Genomic DNA, 18329 nt, shown 5'->3' on the forward strand with positions numbered 1-18329 from the left:
CTCCCGCTCCGCCTCACTGCCCCACGGAACTCCCTCCACGGGCTGCTACTGCATTACTCTACACATCAAGACACAGTGAACTCTATCAGTGCAGCTTCTCCAGATTGCTCACATTGTTTTAGACTGGATTTTCGCAAGTTTTTTGACTAGGTCCAGGGAAATCCATATCTAGTCATCCAGTGCATGTGCTTCGTCCCCTAAAAATGGAGAAACATTGACTCAATTGTTGTATTGAACGTTTATGCAAGGCCAAAGGAAAATGGTGCAAGAAATATATTAGTTGCTAAACCTGGGCAGAATTGGCGTAGTGCCACTACGTGGAGTTTCACAGAGTTATGAAAAAAATCTGTGGAATGGGAGCCCACGTCCTGTGGCCAGCCGAGGGTTTGTGTGCCTGGGATGGGGTCCCTCGTGCCCAAGCAGGCTCCGAGATCCCTTCGGCCTGGCTGGATTGAGAAGCAGGGACCGTTCCCAGGGCCTGGGCCTCGGGCAGGGCTTGGGGTGTGGGGTGTGGGAGCCCACCTCCTCGGCCTGCCAAGGGTCCGTCTGCCCGGGACATGGTCCCTGGTGCCCTGGGCGGCTCCCTCCCTCCCCAATCTGGATGGGTTGAGAAGTGGGGACTGGTTCCGGGGCCTGGGCTCCGGCAGGCCCTGGGGTGCAGGAGCCCATGTCCCATGGCCAGCGGAGGGTCCGGGTGCCGGTCACTGTGGTCCATCGGGCCAGGGCAGGCCTCCCCCACTTCGCCTGCGTGTCAAGGTGCCTATGAGCCCAGAGTCAGAGTTCCATCGGGGGCCCCCCTCTCAGCCCTGTGCCAGAGACCCAGCTAAGGGCTCTGATGAGCCCCCAGGAAGCAGAACCACAAGCCCTCCAAAGGGCAGTCGGAAGCCCTCCCACAAAGGCTTCGGGCGGGCAGATTGGTGTCCTTCGTGCCCGGCCATCTGGTCATGCCTTTCCCCTTGACCATCTAGTTGCACGCAATGCTTTCCAATGGGGCGACCAGATGGCTGGGCTGCCCTGGAAGTCCCGATGAGGGCTCGTTTGCCTCCCCGATCCCATCCAGGGCTCCAGGAGGTCGGGCGCATCCGAGCCTTGGGTCGCCTCAGTCTCACGGTGCGCACGGGTTACCAGAAAAGGGGGTACCTTTCCTCCGGATTACTAGGGACAAGGTACGCCGGAACCCCTCGTGGGCTGGGGGCTCTCAGCCGGCAACCAGATAGAGTGCCCACCTCTGCGGCTGGCTTCCCAGGGAGGGCGAAGCCCCTCCAGATCCGATCCGTGGAAAGAGGGCGCATGCTGCCGGGACGCCAGGGACCTGGCCTTCCCCGACAGCTCCCGCCGACGCTTTGGTGTTTTTTACGACTATGACCTCAGATCAGACGTGGCAACTTGCTAAATTTAAGCATGTTACTAAGCGGAGGTAAAGAAACTAACCAGGATTCCTCCAGTAATGGCGAGTGAAGAGGGAAGAGCCCAGCGCTGAATCCCCGCCTGGTGGCGGGCGTTGGAAATGTGGCATACAGAAGACAGACTCCCCGGTGTCGCTCAGGGGGTCCAAGTCCTTCTGATCAAGGCTCACCCCGCGGACGGTGTAAGGCCGGTAGCGGCCCCCGGCACGCCAGGATCAGGTCTTCTCGGAGTCGGATTGCTTGGAAATGTAGCCCAAAGCGGGTGGTAAACTCCATCTAAGGCTAAATACAGGCGCGAGACCGATAGCCAACAAGTATGTAAGGGAAAGTTGAAAAGAACTTTGAGGAGAGAGTTTAAGAGGGCGTGAAACCGTCAAGAGGTAAATGGGTGGGGTCTGTGCAGTCCGCCCGGAAGATTCAACATGGCAGGAAGATCGGTGGCCCGGGAGTTCCAGATCCCCTCTGCGGGACTGGCGCCCAGCCCCCCCAGGTGCGCAACGACCGGCTCCAGGTCAGCTGGGAAGGCTTCGGGGTGGCAGGTGGCCCTCCGCTCTGGTGGAAGGTGTTACAGCCCCCCTGGCAGCAGCTTGTCCGTTTCCGCGGGGCTGAGGGAGATTCAACCGCCTCCGCGCCCTACCCCGGGCACCTGCTCCCGGCCACCCCTCGGGGCGCGCCGGAGCAGGGAAGGGGGGATGGGGCCCCCTGCTCCCCGCGTGACTGTCGACTGGGGTGGACTGTGCTCAGTGCACCCTACCCGCGTAGCTCTGCCAGGTGGGAGGCCCACACGGGCGACAGGGGTCTGCGGTGATGTAGGTTACCCACCCAACCCGTCTTGATACACAGACCAAGGACTCTAACACGTGCACGAGTTGGAAGGCCGAGCGAAACCCTGTGGCGCAATGAAGGTGAGGTCCGGCGTGCGCCGGCTAAGGTGGGATCCCGTCGCGCGGGGTGGTGGAGCATGAGCGTGCGTGAGAGGACCTGAAAGAAGGTGAACTATGCCTGGGCAGGGCGATGCCAGAGGAAACTCTGGTTGAGGTCTGTTGCGGTCCTGACGTGCAAATCGGTTGTCCGACCTGGGTATAGCGGTGAAAGACTAATCGAACCATCTAGTAGCTGGATCCCTCCGAAGTTTCCCTCAGGATAGCTGGTGCTAGAGCCCCCAGTTTTATCTGGTAAAGCGAATGATTATAGGTCTTTGGGCCGAAACAATCTCAACCTATTCTCAAACTTTAAATGGGTAAAGCCGGATATGGAATGCGGGTTCCTAGTCGGCCACATTTGGTAAGCAGAACTGGCACTGCGGGATGAACCGAACTCCAGGTTAAGGTGCCTGATGCCGACGCTCATCAGACCCCAGAAAGGTGTTGGTTGATATAGACAGCAGGACGGTGGCCATTGAAGTCGGAATCCCCTAAGGAGTGTGTAACAACTCACCTGCCGAATCAACTAGCCCTGAAAATGGATGGCGCTGGAGCGTCGGGCCCATACCCGGCTGTCGCCAGTGCTGAGAGCTGCGGGGCTAAGCCACAATGAGTAGGAGGGCTACTGTGGTGTGCATGGAAGCCCGGGGCGAGGGCCCGGGTGGAGCCGCCGCAGGTGCAGATCTTGGTGGTAGTAGCAAATATTCAAACAAGAACTTTGAAGGCCGAAGTGGAGAAGGGTCCAAATGAACAGCAGTTGAACATGGGTCAGTTGGTCCTAAGAGATGGGCGAGTGCCGTTTGGAAGGGACAGGAGATGGGCTCCGTTGCCCTCGGCCGATCAAAAGGGAGTCAGGTTCAGATCCCCGAACCCGGAGTAGCAGAGAGGGGCGCCCTTGCGGCGTCCAGTGCGGTAACGCAAACGAAACAAGCCGGCGGGTCCTGCAAGCCAGCAGAGGGTCTGGGTGCTGGGGGCAGGGGGTCCATCGGGGCCCGGGGAGGCTCTCCCCGGCCAGGCCTTGGGTTCGGAAGCTGGGACCGGCTTGAGCTCTGTCCGGCGGGTCCTGCGGTGCGGGAGCCCCCCGGTCCTGCAGGCCATCCGAGGGTCCGGGTGCTGGGGACGGGGGTCCATCGGGGCCTGGGCAGGTCCCCCAACCTGGCTGGGTTCAGAAGCAGGGACCAGGCCAGGGGGTGGGGAGGGGGTGGTTGGCTAACGGAGCAGAGTTCTCTGCCCACCCCTATTAGTAGCATAAAAGCTAAACTTTGCATGTGGGTCCCATTGAACATTTACACCCACTAGATGAGTCACTATAAAGCATAACTTCAGGCTTACCATTGTAGCATGTCGAAAGAAACAGTTTCTGGCATGCAGAAAGGCCAACTTTGAACACAAGTTAAGTCACTCTTAGGTGTGCCTCATAGTCCTCTAGGCATGTGCTCAAGTGGGACATGCAAAACATATTGGACAGTATGCCCTGCAGTGGCTAGCTGAAAGGGGTTATTGCTGCTTGATGGGATACTATAACTTCTCCTATTTAGAAAACTCTGTTTTTCTACAAGGCGGGCTAGACAATGCTACATAGGCCATGCGAGCTTTGTTTTGATATTCATCAAAAATATCATTTAGCTAAGATGGTAGATTTGTGCAAACCATAAGGCAAAGGTTACTCTTTGAACACCTATTTTGTGATGCATGGAACCTTTAGCCAGAATAAAACCAGCTTGCAGGACTCTGCTGTCCTGAGAAGGATTAGCTCTTTGATGAGGTGCAAAATATCTACGAGGAGACGAAAGACCTGGCTCTATAAACGGAAAGCCTGGGAGGGGTAATCACTATCACTTACATTAGAATGTGGCAGAGCGGGACCAGCCATCCTGTCTTTGCTCCCTTGCGAGATGGGACCAGTTTCCACATCAAGTGAGGGATGGTTTACAGGGTTGTATTCTAATGTAAGGCTTCCCCTGTGTGGAGTTTGGGGAGCTCTGGACACAGGAGCAACAGTCTTACCATTTTAGAAAACCCAGGAGCATGGTATTCTGGTAGAACTGGCAGGAACAGAAACAGAAACTGCTAAAAATATGGGTGCGCTGGTATCTTTGGAACAAAGTAGGGTTTGGATAATAAGTAGTTAATGGACACCAAAAGGTGTGCATTAGGAAACCAGTTTCCCACCACTAGCCCCTCAAAACAAAATTGGAGCAGGTAAAGAAAGAGAAGAAGGAAGTTCTGGATTTCCCTGTGTAGATGAATGAGATGTGACATGTTTTCCACATATCCACAAGCACTTAAAGAGCTCTTCAAGGCGTATCTGTCTGGCCTTATCATAGAAAAAACAGAAAAGGACTCCCATCTATGAACAGATGAGTTTGCAGTACACTGTACTGTACCCTGCTGGAGCCCCTGTTTGAGAGAGACCTGGTCTCTAGGAACATCACCTGAAAGTCTAGGAGCTCCACTTGTGAAGGAAGCTCTGTAGGGATTTAGCCATTTCTTGACCTTTACAGGACCAGGTAGGGTGCTGAAGCTACATCTAAAACAAGAAGAAAACAGTTTCAATCTGACTTTGCAGAAAAGGTATCTCACTTCATGGAGCTCTGTCCAGCTACTGAAATCACCCTTGCCCTGCTAGCTCCCCACTGAGCTAAAAATATGACTGAGTTCAAAGGAAACACGTGAGACGAGGACAAGCCATCAAAGTACACACTTTTGTCTTGGGCTGAGATTTTGGTGCCAAAACTGAAGGATTCAGTGGAACCCACACTCACCGGCTACAGCAGCCCAATTTGTTCTGCTAAAGAAGTCTGCCCTAAGATACATCTTTTGAACCTTCTAAGCAAATAAGCCTTGTCTGATTGCAATTCTTTTGGAGTCGGCTGAAATGAGGATGAGTACTCCAACTCTTGAGATAAGCATTATTTATTTACACAGCTTTCAGTTTCAGCATCTCACCCCAAAGAGGAAAAGCCCACAACTGCCATCAGTTAGAATCCTAGAACTCCCAGATGAGGCCATGGGGTGATAAAGGCCAGCACGCCCTCATTTATAACACAAGATGTAACACTTTCCCCTTCCTTAACACAGAAATACAAGATTTGAGCATTCATAAAAGGGAATATAAGGACAAATGAAAATGACAGATATCATGACATTGTGCTAATGTAAAACAGAACCCATAACAAGATGCTGACCTTCTAGGAACCACATAATCCTCCATCTAGCTAGGGATCCTTTTGAACCTTTCTGCTGCAACCATATAATTATTCAGAGGATTCTCTGGAGACAACCCAACACACACCCTGGCTCATGCACAACCTTCTTCACATTCCACACATTTCCATATGATAACTCTACCACATATCCTATTAACTTGCCATCCAGTAGGGACTTTACTCATAGGCTCGAGCCAGACTTTGAGCATGGTCTCTTGTGCATGGAAGTCAGCAAGACCTGGAGCCTGTATCTCCTGGGGAAGCAAGAGGCCCTTTAAAACCAAGACTTTCTCTGATCATGTTACAATTCGAGTGAATGTTCTCCACCTTCATGCAGTTCAGGGTGGTAACTACGATCTGAGCTTTGTAGTTTGACTGTCTTCTTTTGTGAAGAATTGGTGAGTGGCACTGAATGCCTAGCCTGTATCTTTTTACACAAACCAGAATTGGATTTGTTGGCTTATCAAGCTGTTATATGCATGCATCTTTCTAACATGGGACAGCATTCACAGTTGCAGAATACTAGTCGGCTTTTAGGCAAATAAGCAATTTGTGACACACCTCTGCAACTTGTACTCCAGATATATCTCAATAAATGAATGCTTCTATAATCATTTGATGGGTCACTACTGAAACAAGTAGTAGCATACACTCCTTCTTTGCCTTCTTCTCAGCCCTATAAGCCAATAATTGAAGCGTTCGGACCTCACCTTTGATTCTGCCAGTGAGGTAGAGAAAGCCATCCTGGTCCAACTTGCCAATGTCACCAGTGTGCAGCCATCCTTCCTCATCCAAGGCTGTCTTTGTTTTTTCAACCATGTTCAAGTAGCCCATGAAGACGTGTCTTCCCCCTATGCAGATCTCACCATTGCCATTCTCATCTGGCATATGGATCCGGGTCTTGCATCCTGGGACTGTTTTACCACAGCTGTGGGTGCATAAGGTAGAGGTATGAGTCAGATGCATAGAACTAACTGTACATTCTTGATCTGTGACGTACAAGTTACTTACCTTTGGTAACGTAATATCTGGTAGAGACACAGTCTAGCTGCAAATTCCTTTACTACGGTTCTGTGATGACATTGTCTCCGTATGTGCTATATAAGTCCCCTCTGGCGCGCGTACGCCAGATTCTTCTGTGAAAACTTCTGTGCCAGAACACGGAGCCACTCTAGAAACATTCTGTGGAAACAGTGTGCCCAAAAACGATCAAAAGCTTTCAAAACTCTAATTGCAAACAACATGAAATGGTATGCCAATGCGATCCAAAGGGTTTAAGGTATAAACCCCACATTAATCAACGATGCTCAGGCTACGTGAAACCCTGCACCCGAAGCAGAACCATCCTTAACAAGCATTGGCATAGCCAATAGGTCTCGTCTTTGGGACCTTATAAATGTTTAGCCATGCAACAGTTGCATAACTAAATACTTATAAGGTCCCAAAAGCGAGATCTATCGGCCGCGAAAGTGATCGCCATCAAACATCAAAGCGGCCGTGCGGCCGCGAAAGTGAAAGGAATCGTGGTAAAGCGCGGCGCGCGTGCCCGCGCACATGCACTGTAGCTCTAGGCTGGCCTGGTAGCACTTTTTGGAGCCCCCTCAATAAGTCTCGCCAGACCACCGCATGCGCTGGGTCAGGCGAGACCTAAAAAGGGGAACACCCTCCACTCTACAGACCACTCACCCATGGAAGTGAGGGATATGGCCATACCAATTCAAGACCCATGAAACAACAACAAAATGTTTGTTGAGTCACCATTACGTGAGATAGTGACCACTGGTATACAAACCAGTATTTACAAACCCGTATTGATACAGGGTACAACCCTTTGTCTCCTAGGTCTTTCACAGAGCAGGGAGGATGGGCAGGGCATTAAGGAATCTGCGGCTAGACTGTGTCTCTACCAGATATTACGTTACTGGAGGTAAGTAACTTGAACATCTGTCAGAGAGAGACATCTAGCCTTAGATTTCTTAACTTTTGAATTAAATGCCATAGGTATAACTACCGGAGGAGTGTCTGCAGACTAATCCTATAACAGTTCTCAAACAGAACCAGCCGATCAAAACCAAGAATCGACTAAATGTACATAGGAACAGTAGGATAAGAGCCTGGCTCTTAGTAGTACCTATGATCACTATCACATAATATGTAAATAATGAACCACTCTATAGGCCCAAAAAAATCGAGGCCTGGGGGAAAAGGTGGAAAAGATCCCTAGATAATCATCGGAGAGTTATCAGATACTGTCATCTATCCTCCAAGGGGAAAGAGACGTCGTGGACCAAAAGGGCCATGAACAAGGCAAAGCCTTGTAATCCGTATTCTTCACATCAATCAAGGAATATCAGAGAAAACCACTCTGATAAAATCCATAAAGAAGGACTCACATGACTCATTCCCAATATATTAAACTGAATGAGCCTCAATACAAAACTGAAGACATAATCAGCTGGAGGAAGCAGGTCTGGGATGTTGGCAGGCCATTGAGAGGCTGAGAAAACAAGAGGTGGGCAGAGCAAGATGTTAGATCAGAGACTCAATACTCATTCCTATATTTATAATGTCTAAGCGGTGGTGTATTAAGGAAAAAGCTAATAAAGGGCAGCACAATATAGGTGAGCCTTTGATGGTAACAAACAGCTGGGAGGTACTCCATGAATGTAGCTTTAACTCAAGAGCAGTAAATCAGCCTCCATAAAGGACTGCAAGACTGGTCAGGAAAGATTTTGAACAGGAGAGGGGAAACCTCCTTTACCATGCATACATTACCACATAATGCCTTTACCACACGTTTTTACCATGCATATGCCTTTACCACGAAATGGTCAGTAAATATAAGGTGAGTGTGTGTGTGTGTGTGTATATGTGTGTATATATATATTAGCTACTGGCGGTCGCCAGTAGATAGTTATAGTTACAACCTAGTTTCCATAGGAAATCTCAAAATTCTATTTTGAATAACTTTGGCGCCGGTTGACGAATCCTCGCGAAATTTTCAAAACTAATGGGGCGCTCCGTTCAGCTCCTACCCTGAAAGTCTCGGGGTAATTCGTCAAGCAGGGGCCGAGAAAAAAGGGGGGTCCCAAAACGCGTTTTCCCCATGCATTTTTCCATAGGACCTTTAGACACAGCTACAGCCCGAACGGCTGAACAGAATTACTTGAAATTTGGCAGAGAGGTAGCCATAAGGTCAAGGAAGTACCTTTTGCAGGTCTGGTGTAAATCTGTTCAGTATTTCCTGAGAAAATAGCATTTAAAAGCATATATATATGTGGGCGGAGCCTAACCACACATCTCATCCTGAGATCTGATTGGCTGTCAGCACTTCATCCAAGAAGTGTTGGCAGCCATCTTGGGACCAATATACATGATAGCACCTCATTAAAAATCATTGCAGTTAATAGAAGGTTTTAAGACTTTAGTTACATTATAAATCATTTGTTGATGGTACCATACTCATTTTAGGAATTGTGGTATGTTCTAAGGTGATTTCACCATGTGAAAAAGCCTTCTGCTGGGATATCATGATTGAGAGAAAACTATTTTCTCATGCTTTTCCCACAGAGGTTTGGAAGGTGATCTATAAGCTAACTGAGAGCATATTTTCTGTAAATTCACATTATCTTTCTCAGTCATGTGAGAATGAAGTCTGACATTCTCAGTAAAACATGTACATCCAACAAGGGCAGAGACTGTCAGTTGATTCCTTTGTGTTCTACTGCAGCTTCCCAGAGTGTTCTAAAGAACAACTAGAGCGCTAACTTATGACAACCGTATGGCACACCTGAAGCCATCTTGGTTGGAATAAAGTGGTAATTCTTAAAACATTTAATTTAAAAAGGAACAAAATGAGGGGGTTCATTTTGCCATAGAAAGTATGATTAGTGCTGCAGAAAGAAACATGAGGGCACATTTTGAGTGACTTCTCAAATCCTCTTCTATTTCATTAAAAAATTCTGACATGCAGACTGAAACATGCACTTTCAATACCAGCAGCAGACTTCCCTGGTGACCAGTGTAGGAGAGTAGGGTCTGCTTTCTATGTTCACCCCCACTTTTTGCTTTTGCTTTACTGGTCTTCGACTTAGATGTGGCTGTGGGCCTGCTAATCAGACCCACAGCCCTGCTGTTCTCTCTCTAAATTGATACTATGTACTTTAGGTGCATAACCCATTTGGATAGGATCACCTTATTGGCCCCTGTACAGTGTACCTTAGGTACCCAGGGCATAGGTGTACCCTAGGCCTACCAGGGGCTGCAGCATGTATTATGCCACCCCTGGCCTGGCCTTCCATTATGACACAACTGGCTGATCACTCAGCTGGGGCAAGGTCGTGTAATCACCCCTTGCTTAGATATAGTATACCTGTATCTACCTTATATATAGACACATGTGTACCTATCAGCCACTCCTATGGCAGGCCTTAACAATCCTGGAGGCAGAGTGCTTGGTAACATGTGAGATGGTGCTCTAGCATGAGCTGAGCCTGTCTGCAGCTTTCGGAACCATGTCCTTATAGCTGTTCTATGATATAGCCTACCATATACTCTTAAAGTGCCTTATAATCTTAAACGGTTATGGTAACTATGGTTTGGCTTTATCAAAACATGTCGTGTAAGGTGTCTAACACTTTGGAATAATACCCCCATCCCATTTACGGGGATGAGGATATTATCCCTCCCTTCTAGAGGGAGAAGACATGTGGTAACCTACTTACCCGGTTAAAGTTAACCAGAGCCCCAGCATCACAAAATGGATGCTGCTGCCACAGACACGAGTCTGACCTCCTGCTGCTGGGAGTGATCCCGGCAAGGGAGGCTTGGACAATAGGTTTCCTGCCTTGGGAGGTGCGAGCACCACCCCAGACAGGCCTTAGTGTATTGGGGCAGGGAGGGATGAAAAGAATGAGACATGCCTGGGGCACACAAGGTGTCCCGTGCATAGTCCAGTTCAAACCGGTGCTGGGGCACTCCAGCCCCAGTCCTGGCACGAAGCTGGACAAAGGGAAGGGGGTGTAACCACCCCCCTCTCAGGTCCCACCCATAAGGCGTGACCTAGCAGCCAACCCAGCCCCCCAGATTAGTTTAAGAGTGGTAGCTGGGCCCCAGGAGATTAGATTATCCTGAACCTGCAACTTGAACAGAAACTCTGGACCTTCGACATTCTACGAAAGAAGAAGACTGAAGAATCTCCCTTGTGGCCAAGGAGTGGCTACCCTGTGCAAACAGGCACCATCAAGAGACTACCCTTTGCTTTGCTGAAGTTCTACGAGGGACCGACTGCAGAGTCCGACCAGAGCCTTGACTTCCAGACTTCTCTGACCCTGATCCACATCCACAGCCGAGCTGAGATCCGTGGAGGCGACGAGAGACGTGGGACTGGCTACCTGGGAAAAGTGGCTAGTATCTTCCAGCGCAGCTTCTGAGGCACCCTCGAAGTTGTGCACCGGGGATTGAGAAGCCCCAACCCCAAGCACCATCTGCACCGAAGATCAGCCCCCCACACTCCACGAGTCCTGCGTGGGGCCCTTCTGCATTTTCCTGCTTGCCGCGTCTGTCCGGTTGCTTGCCCGTTGGCTAGTGGCCTTGGTGGCGACGCATCCTGAAATCTTCACTGCTGGTTTGGCTTCTCCAGACTGGCTCCCGCTTCCCTGTAAAAGAGAAGCACCCCAGACCTTCCTGGTCTGCACCAGAAGCAAGTCCTCCGTTCTTCGTGGGTTCCGCTTGCCAAGGCTTGGTGAGTCCTAGTTCGACTTCGACGCCGCCGACAGCAAGAGCCTTCGTGGGACAGCTCGCCTCCTGGTCCTGGTCGTCCTCGACGTCTCCTGGTCCCCGTGGCTGCAGCGACAAGCTTCACCTTCACCTGCAATCTTCACGACATCGCCTGGTTCCTTCCTGGTTCCACGTGGTCACTAGCTAGTGACCTTGACTCTGTCCCTTCTGCTTGCAGGTCTCCTCTCTTCTTGATCCCAGCCTTAAACTGTTAAATTCTAACTGCTAGTAATTCTATCGACTTTTACGCATTACGCGTGAGTGTTTCCACTCTGCACCTGAATCCCGTGGGCCTCCCACTTCCTAACTGTTGCTAGTGTAGTGTAGCCCCAGCGATTCCCTAGGCCTAGGCCTATCCTATTTCCGTGACAGTGGTCCTTATACCACTTCTTTAGTATATGGTTTGCGTGGCCCCTAGGGCCTAACTGTATTACTTACCTGTGTGACTTAATGTATGCATAAATAAGACTGTGTTGTACTTACCTCGAATCTCATAAAGAGTGCTGAGGGTTTGACTAGAATAAATACACTTTATTTTATATATATATCTGTTGTGGTGTCCTTTCATTTGGTATTCAAGGGATTATATATGGTATCACAGCTGGCTTCACATGCCATTCAGAGTTTAGCCTAAGACTGCTCTTGTCCATGCTACCACTAGGATAGCTGGTCTATAAGGTTGACTTTACAACCAATCACCATAAGGGTTGTTTGGACTGATATAAGGTGTACACTAGAACTAGTGACATCATACATCAGGCCAACTTCTCACAACCAGTAGCTTTACTACAGTGATCTAATGAGCAACTAGAGTGCTAACATTCAGAATTTATGGCAAATGTGTGACACATCTGAATGCCTTCTTGATGGAACCAAGTAAAAAACTGAAAGTATTTCCTACTGAGGAGACTGAAGTAAATGAGGAAATTAGGAAACTTCATAACAAATAAATCTCCCAAGATGGCCACCAGAGACAAAAGAGCCCAAATGTAGCCCAAATATCACCCAGAGGTAGCCCAAGTATAGCCCAATGACAGAATGTCCCAGAGTGTTCTAACGAACAACTAGAGCGCTAACAGTCTTACTTATGACAAAAGTATGGCACACCTGAAGCCATCTTGATTGGAATAAAGTGGTAACACTTAAAACATTTAATTTACAAAGGAACAAAATGAGGGCGTTCATTTTGCCATAGAAATTATGATTAGTTCTGCAGAAAGAAAAATTAGGGCACATTTTGACTTCTCAAATCCTCTTCTATTTCATAAACAAATTCTGACATGCAGACTGAAACATGCACTTTGAATACCAGCAGCAGACTTCCCTGGTGAGCAGTAGTTTTACTACAGTGATCTAATGAGCAACTAGAGTGCTAACATTCAGAATTTATGGCAAATGTGTGACACATCTGAATGCCTTCTTGATGGAACCACAATAAAAAACTGAAAGTATTCCCACTGAGGAGACTGCAGTAAATGAGGAAATTAGGAAACTTCATAACAAATAAATCTCCCAAGATGGCCACCAGAGACAAAAGAGCCCAAATGTAGCCCAAATATCACCCAGATGTAGCCCAAGTATAGCCTAATGACGGAATGTCCCAGAGTGTTCTTAAGAACAACCAGAGCGCTTACTGTCTTACTTATGACAAAAGTGTGGCACACCTGAAGCCATCTTGATTGGAATAAACTGGTAACACTTAAAACATTTAATTTAAAAAGGAACACAATGAGGGGGTTCATTTTGCCATAGAAATTATGATAAGTGCTGAAGAAAGAAAAATTAGGGCACATTTTGAGTGACTTCTCAAATCCTCTTCTATTTCATTAAAAAATTCGGATATGCAGACTGAAACATGTACTTTTAATACCAGCAGCAGACTTCCGTGGTGAGCAGTATCTTTACTACAGTGATCTAATGAGCAACTAGAGTGCTAACATTCAGAATTTATGGCAAATGTGTGACATATCTGAATACCTTCTTGATGGAATCAAAGTAAAAAACTGAAAGCATTTCCTACTGAGGAGACTGCAGTAAATGAGGAAATTAGGAAACTTCATAACAAATAAATCTCCCAAGATGGCCACCAGACACAAAAGAGCCTAAATGCACCACAAATATCACCCAGATGTAGCCCACATGTAGCCCAATGACAGAAGCGTGCAAAACACTTATTTTTTGTGTATTTGCAGTTTTATATAGTGCAGACTTCTCAGGTATTGGAATGCTTTACATGAGCATTGGTTACATCACACAAGATCAAATTCATTTTGGTTGTAGACATGGGGGGATTAAGTGATTTGACCACAATCACAGAATGTTGAGCTGAAGCAGAAACTCCAACCTGGTTCCCCAGTTGCAAAGTCTGCAGCTCTGGAAGTAACACCACATCCTCTCGCCAAGGTGCAACAATTAATCAAGTGGTCAACTGGATAAAAAAACATAAAGATTACAAATAATTTAAAAGTTCTTTGTCGCTATTTGAAAACTCAGAAAATATGTCCTCATTTTAGTTTTTTAGAGCACTAACCATAATTTTGATGCAAATAAGACCCTCTCATATTTGTAATTTCTAAAGGAAATACTCTAGGTATTACAGTTTCGATTACATCAAGATGACGTCAGGCGTTCCACACTTTTGTAATAAATATAGAATGTTAGCAATCTAGTTGTTCATTGGGATACTGTTGAGAGGCAGAGGCCAGGGGCACGGACTCTGAAAATTGAAGGCAGGTAGGAGAGTGCAGAGGCAACAATTTGACCACACTGGGCAGGCAGGAAGGGCAGTGGCAGCACAACAGACTATGGAGGGCAGTGGAAAGGGGGGCAGGGGCAACAAACCAACAATACATGACTGGCAAGAGAGGCTGTGGCAATATAATAGACCATTGTGGGCAGAAGGAAGAGGCAGTGGTAGTACAACCATACATGCCAACAGACCCGTTTCAGCCAGGAAACGTCCAATGTTTTTAAGCTCAAATGGGCTTTATTTGATCTGTCTCCTGTCTACAATCTCCTCTTTTTCAATGTAACTCAAAGGAGAAAATCAATACCCCAGTTTTTTTTCAAAATTTCCCTCTTACCAAGTTCAAAATGTTCGCAAGTATGGTACATTGAATCATGGTAGGCTGGAGGAATTGGGGTAGGGACATGGACTCGGATAACAGAGGACAGGAGGGACATGAAGAGGTGCACCAAACTGACCATACAGGGCAGGCATCAGGGTTTGCAGCAGCACAATACAACATACAGCGCATGCGGGACGGGAGTGCAGCACAACAATCCATAGAAAGCAATAGGGAGGGGACAGGACCATGCACATGGACAACAGAGAACAGATGGGAAAGAGGCAATGGTAGCTAGCTGACCATAATGGACAGACAGGAGAGAAAGCTGCAGCATAACAGACCATAAAGGGCAGGAGGGACGGATCAGGGGCATTACAATGGAACAGACAAGCCAGGAGGGAGGGAATAGGGGTCTACACATGGAAACAGAGGGTTGGGGGCAAGGTGGCAGGGCAGGAGCAGCAAGATGACCATGGAGGTCAGGCAGGATGGGCACTAGAAACAAGATACACCATGGAGAGCAACAATGAGACTATGGTGGCATACACACAGACCATGGAGGGAAGGTGGGAGGGGGTCAGGGGCAGTTAGCTGACCACACAGGGAAGGTGGGAGGGGCCATGGCAGCACAGAAGACCATGCATGGCAAGCGGGAGGGTTAGTGGCAGCACAATGGCTATGATGGGCAAGAAGGAGGGTGCAGGGGCATGCACAAAGGACCATGGAGGATAGAAGGGAGGGTCAGGACCTGGGCACAGACAGAGTTCAGGGGAAGGGGCCTCACAACAGACCACGCGGGGCAGGCAGGAGGAGCAGTTGCAGCACAACAGATCAGGGAGGGCAGAACGGTGTGGCAGTAAAATGGACCATGGAGGACAGGAGGAAGGGGATAGGGGCATGGCATGTGGAGGTGGCAGGGACAGGTTACAGTCATCTGACAATGCCAAGCAGGTGGGAGGGGAGAACGCTCAGAGTAGATAGGAGTGGCAGGTCCATGGAACATAGTGGGCAAAAAGGATGATGCAGGGGCATGCACAAAGACATCGGAGGGCAGGGGGAAGGAGAATAGGGGCAGCAAGCTAAGCACAGAGGCTAAGCAGGAGGTCAATGATGGGCCATAGAATTGGGCTATGGAGGGCAGGAGGAGTGGACTGGTACATCATGCTAAATGGAGGGCAGTGGCAGCACATCAGACCATGCATGGCAGGAGGGAGGAGGCTAGTCCATGGATTCAGACAACAGAGGATAGGGAGGAGATGGATGGGGCAGCAAGCTAACTGTTCAGAGAAGGTGGGTATTAGGAACTTTATTGTTTTTAAAATGTGTGTCTGTGCGAACTGCTTAAAATATGAACAAGTATGCAGCATAATCTCACTTTTATTCAGGAAGAAGAGGACGTTTGTGACTGTGACTCCGGGCTCACTTGGCAGAAACACTCCCTGACCCTCCACCCCTATCGCAAAATGTAATGCCCGTGAAAAGCGTAGGTGGACTCAGTGTTATATAGAACATAGTCCTGAGAGCACGATTGAAAATGAAAACTAGATGTAGTATATGGTATAAACTATGCACCAAAAAGTTTGATATAAGATGAACCGGGGCGTGAAATATAATATGCAATACATTGTGGGCAATGACAGATTCATTGGAGAGCGCGAGATAGCACAGGCACTAGCGCGTGCTATGCGATATGCGCCTTGGAGTGTAATATGCAGAGGGCAGTGTTGTGTAACATAACTAGTCTCTAAAGTTGTAATATAAAATATGTGCTGGGGAGTGTAACGTTGCATATGCACTGTGACAAAGATATGTATCCCAGATTGTAATATGTATGGCATAGCGCTGTGCGTTATAACATACACATCGAGGAAGGCACGTTAGATGGGGCAATATAACCCGTGCGAAGGCAAGTGTGGCATGACATATTCACGGGGTGGTGTTACAGTGCACATGGGCTAGAGAGTGTCATAGCATATGCCCTAGCTGGTGGAATACAACACAGAGGTGTGAGGCAATCGGCGCGCACTGGTGGGTGTAACACAGCATTGGGCTCAGCCAGGAGCACGCTGTGACTCTCAAGTGAGGTTTGTCTCCTTTCCAGAGAGTAAAATAAAAAGTATTACACATCCGGCGGTGGATGTGTTTTTTATTAACCGTGAGGGGGGTTTCTTGCATAGTTTGGTCGAATTTTTGTCGAATCCCCTTTGAATGGCTTGGTGTGCGTGTATATTAAATGTGCCCTTCAATAGCTACCCATGTTTGTATAAATAAACAACAAGGGTGTCTACTTGGAGAGGACCCACCGGCGGGGGCGCCGGGATTAGGCACGGTAGGGCGTCAGACACGTCAGAGCTTCACTAGCGGTGTAAATACATTCCATGTGGATTCATTCTATGCATAGTCGCCTTTTAATGAATATCACGCAAATCGTCATGGTGATAGGTACATACGGTTTGTCCAGCATGTCCTAGGTGTTTCTATAAATATATATATTTTTAAAATAATAAAAAACAAAGGCCGGCCCAGGGGGATGGGGTCACCGGAGCCATAAGTGGCCTGAGGAGGGGGCAACGCAGCCCCCTCCTAAAGAATTTAAATTAAAAAAAGGCCATGACCCGGGGGTTGGGGTCTCTGGGGCCGATTAAGGCCTTGGGAGGGCCAAATTAATTTTTTTCAACAAAAAAAATTAGGGTGCAGGCCCTGGGGGATGGGGTCCCCAGGGCCAGTAAATTAGAAAAAGAAGGGGGCCACACAGCCCTCCTTCTTAAAAAAATAAAATAAATAAAAGACCGGCATCGCGCTGAAGGTCACGCCCCCTCCTTGCAGCACTCTGCAAATGTACCACCTGGCCAGTTGTAAGTTGGGGAATTAATTCCCCTTCAATACTGAGGGTCCCTGAGGGCCAACTAGCCCAACAGGTATCTCCAGTGTGCGCCAGGGAGCTGCGTTGCAGACAGGTGTTCTGAGGCCACGCCCCTTTTTACACCTCTATGCAACGCAGCCCTGTGGCGCTTACTGGAGGTACCTAGTGGGCTAGTTTGACCCTAGGGACGCTTAGGATTCAAGGGGACTTAATCTCTCAACTTAGAACGGCCACAGGGCGCGTTTACACAGTGGTGAAGGGAGGGGACGGGGCCTGAGGTGACGTGTGCAAACACGCCCTGTGGCGCGTTTTAAGTTGGGGAAATAATTCCCTTTCAATCCTGAGGGACCCTGGGGGCCAACTAGCCCACCAGGTGCTTCCAGTAAGTGCCACTGCTCTGCGTTGCAGAGAGGTGGTGCAGGCCGTGCCACTTTTTACACCTCTCTGCAATGGCGCTTACTGGACGCACCTAGTGGGCTATTTTGCCCCTAGGGATCCTCAGGATTCAAGGGGACTTAATCTCCCAACTTAAAAAACGGCCACAGGGCATGTTTACACAGTGGGGAAGGAAGGGGACGGGGCCTGAGGTGACGTGTGCAAACACGCCTTATGGCACGTTTTAAGTTGGGGAAATAATTCCCCTTCAATCCTGAGGGCCCCTGGGGGCTAACTAGCCCACCAGGGGCTTCCAGTAAGCGCCACTGAGCTGCGTTGCAGAGAGGTGGTCCAGGCCGTGCCACTTTATACACCTCTCTGCAACGCAGCTCTGTGGCGCATACTGGAGATACCTAGTGGGCTAGTTGGACCCTAGGGACCCTCAGGATTCTAATTAACTTAATCTCCCAACTAAAAACGGCCAAAGGGCGTGTTTACACAGTGGTGAAGGGAGGGGACGGGGCCTGAGTTAACGTGTGCAAACAAGCCCTGTGGCGCGTTTTAGGTTGGCGAAATAATTCCCCTTCAATCCTGAGGGCCCCTGGGGGCTAACTAGCCCACCAGGTGCTTCCAGTAAGCGGCACTGAGCTGCGTTGCAGAGAGGTGGTCCAGGCCGTGCCACTTTTTACACCTCTCTGCAACGCAGC

General features: G+C 48.8%; 1 protein-coding gene and 1 pseudogene across 2 annotated transcripts in view; one reads left to right on the plus strand and one right to left on the minus strand.

Annotated features, from left to right (window-relative positions):
- LOC146863657 (long-chain-fatty-acid--CoA ligase ACSBG2-like) overlaps window positions 1-18329 on the minus strand; it is a 540015-nt gene that overhangs the window by 142559 nt on the left and 379127 nt on the right. For both annotated transcript variants that reach the window (XM_085627749.1, XM_085627750.1), the window contains one exon: window positions 6249-6466. In XM_085627749.1, coding sequence (XP_085483875.1) covers window positions 6249-6466 — 218 coding nt within the window. The remainder of the gene's footprint in view (window positions 1-6248; window positions 6467-18329) is intronic.
- Window positions 1386-3279, plus strand: LOC146863658 (28S ribosomal RNA; annotated as a pseudogene).

This window comes from Triturus cristatus, chromosome 2_1, assembly GCF_964204655.1.
Source record: "Triturus cristatus chromosome 2_1, aTriCri1.1, whole genome shotgun sequence".
Lineage (NCBI taxonomy): Eukaryota > Metazoa > Chordata > Amphibia > Caudata > Salamandridae > Triturus > Triturus cristatus.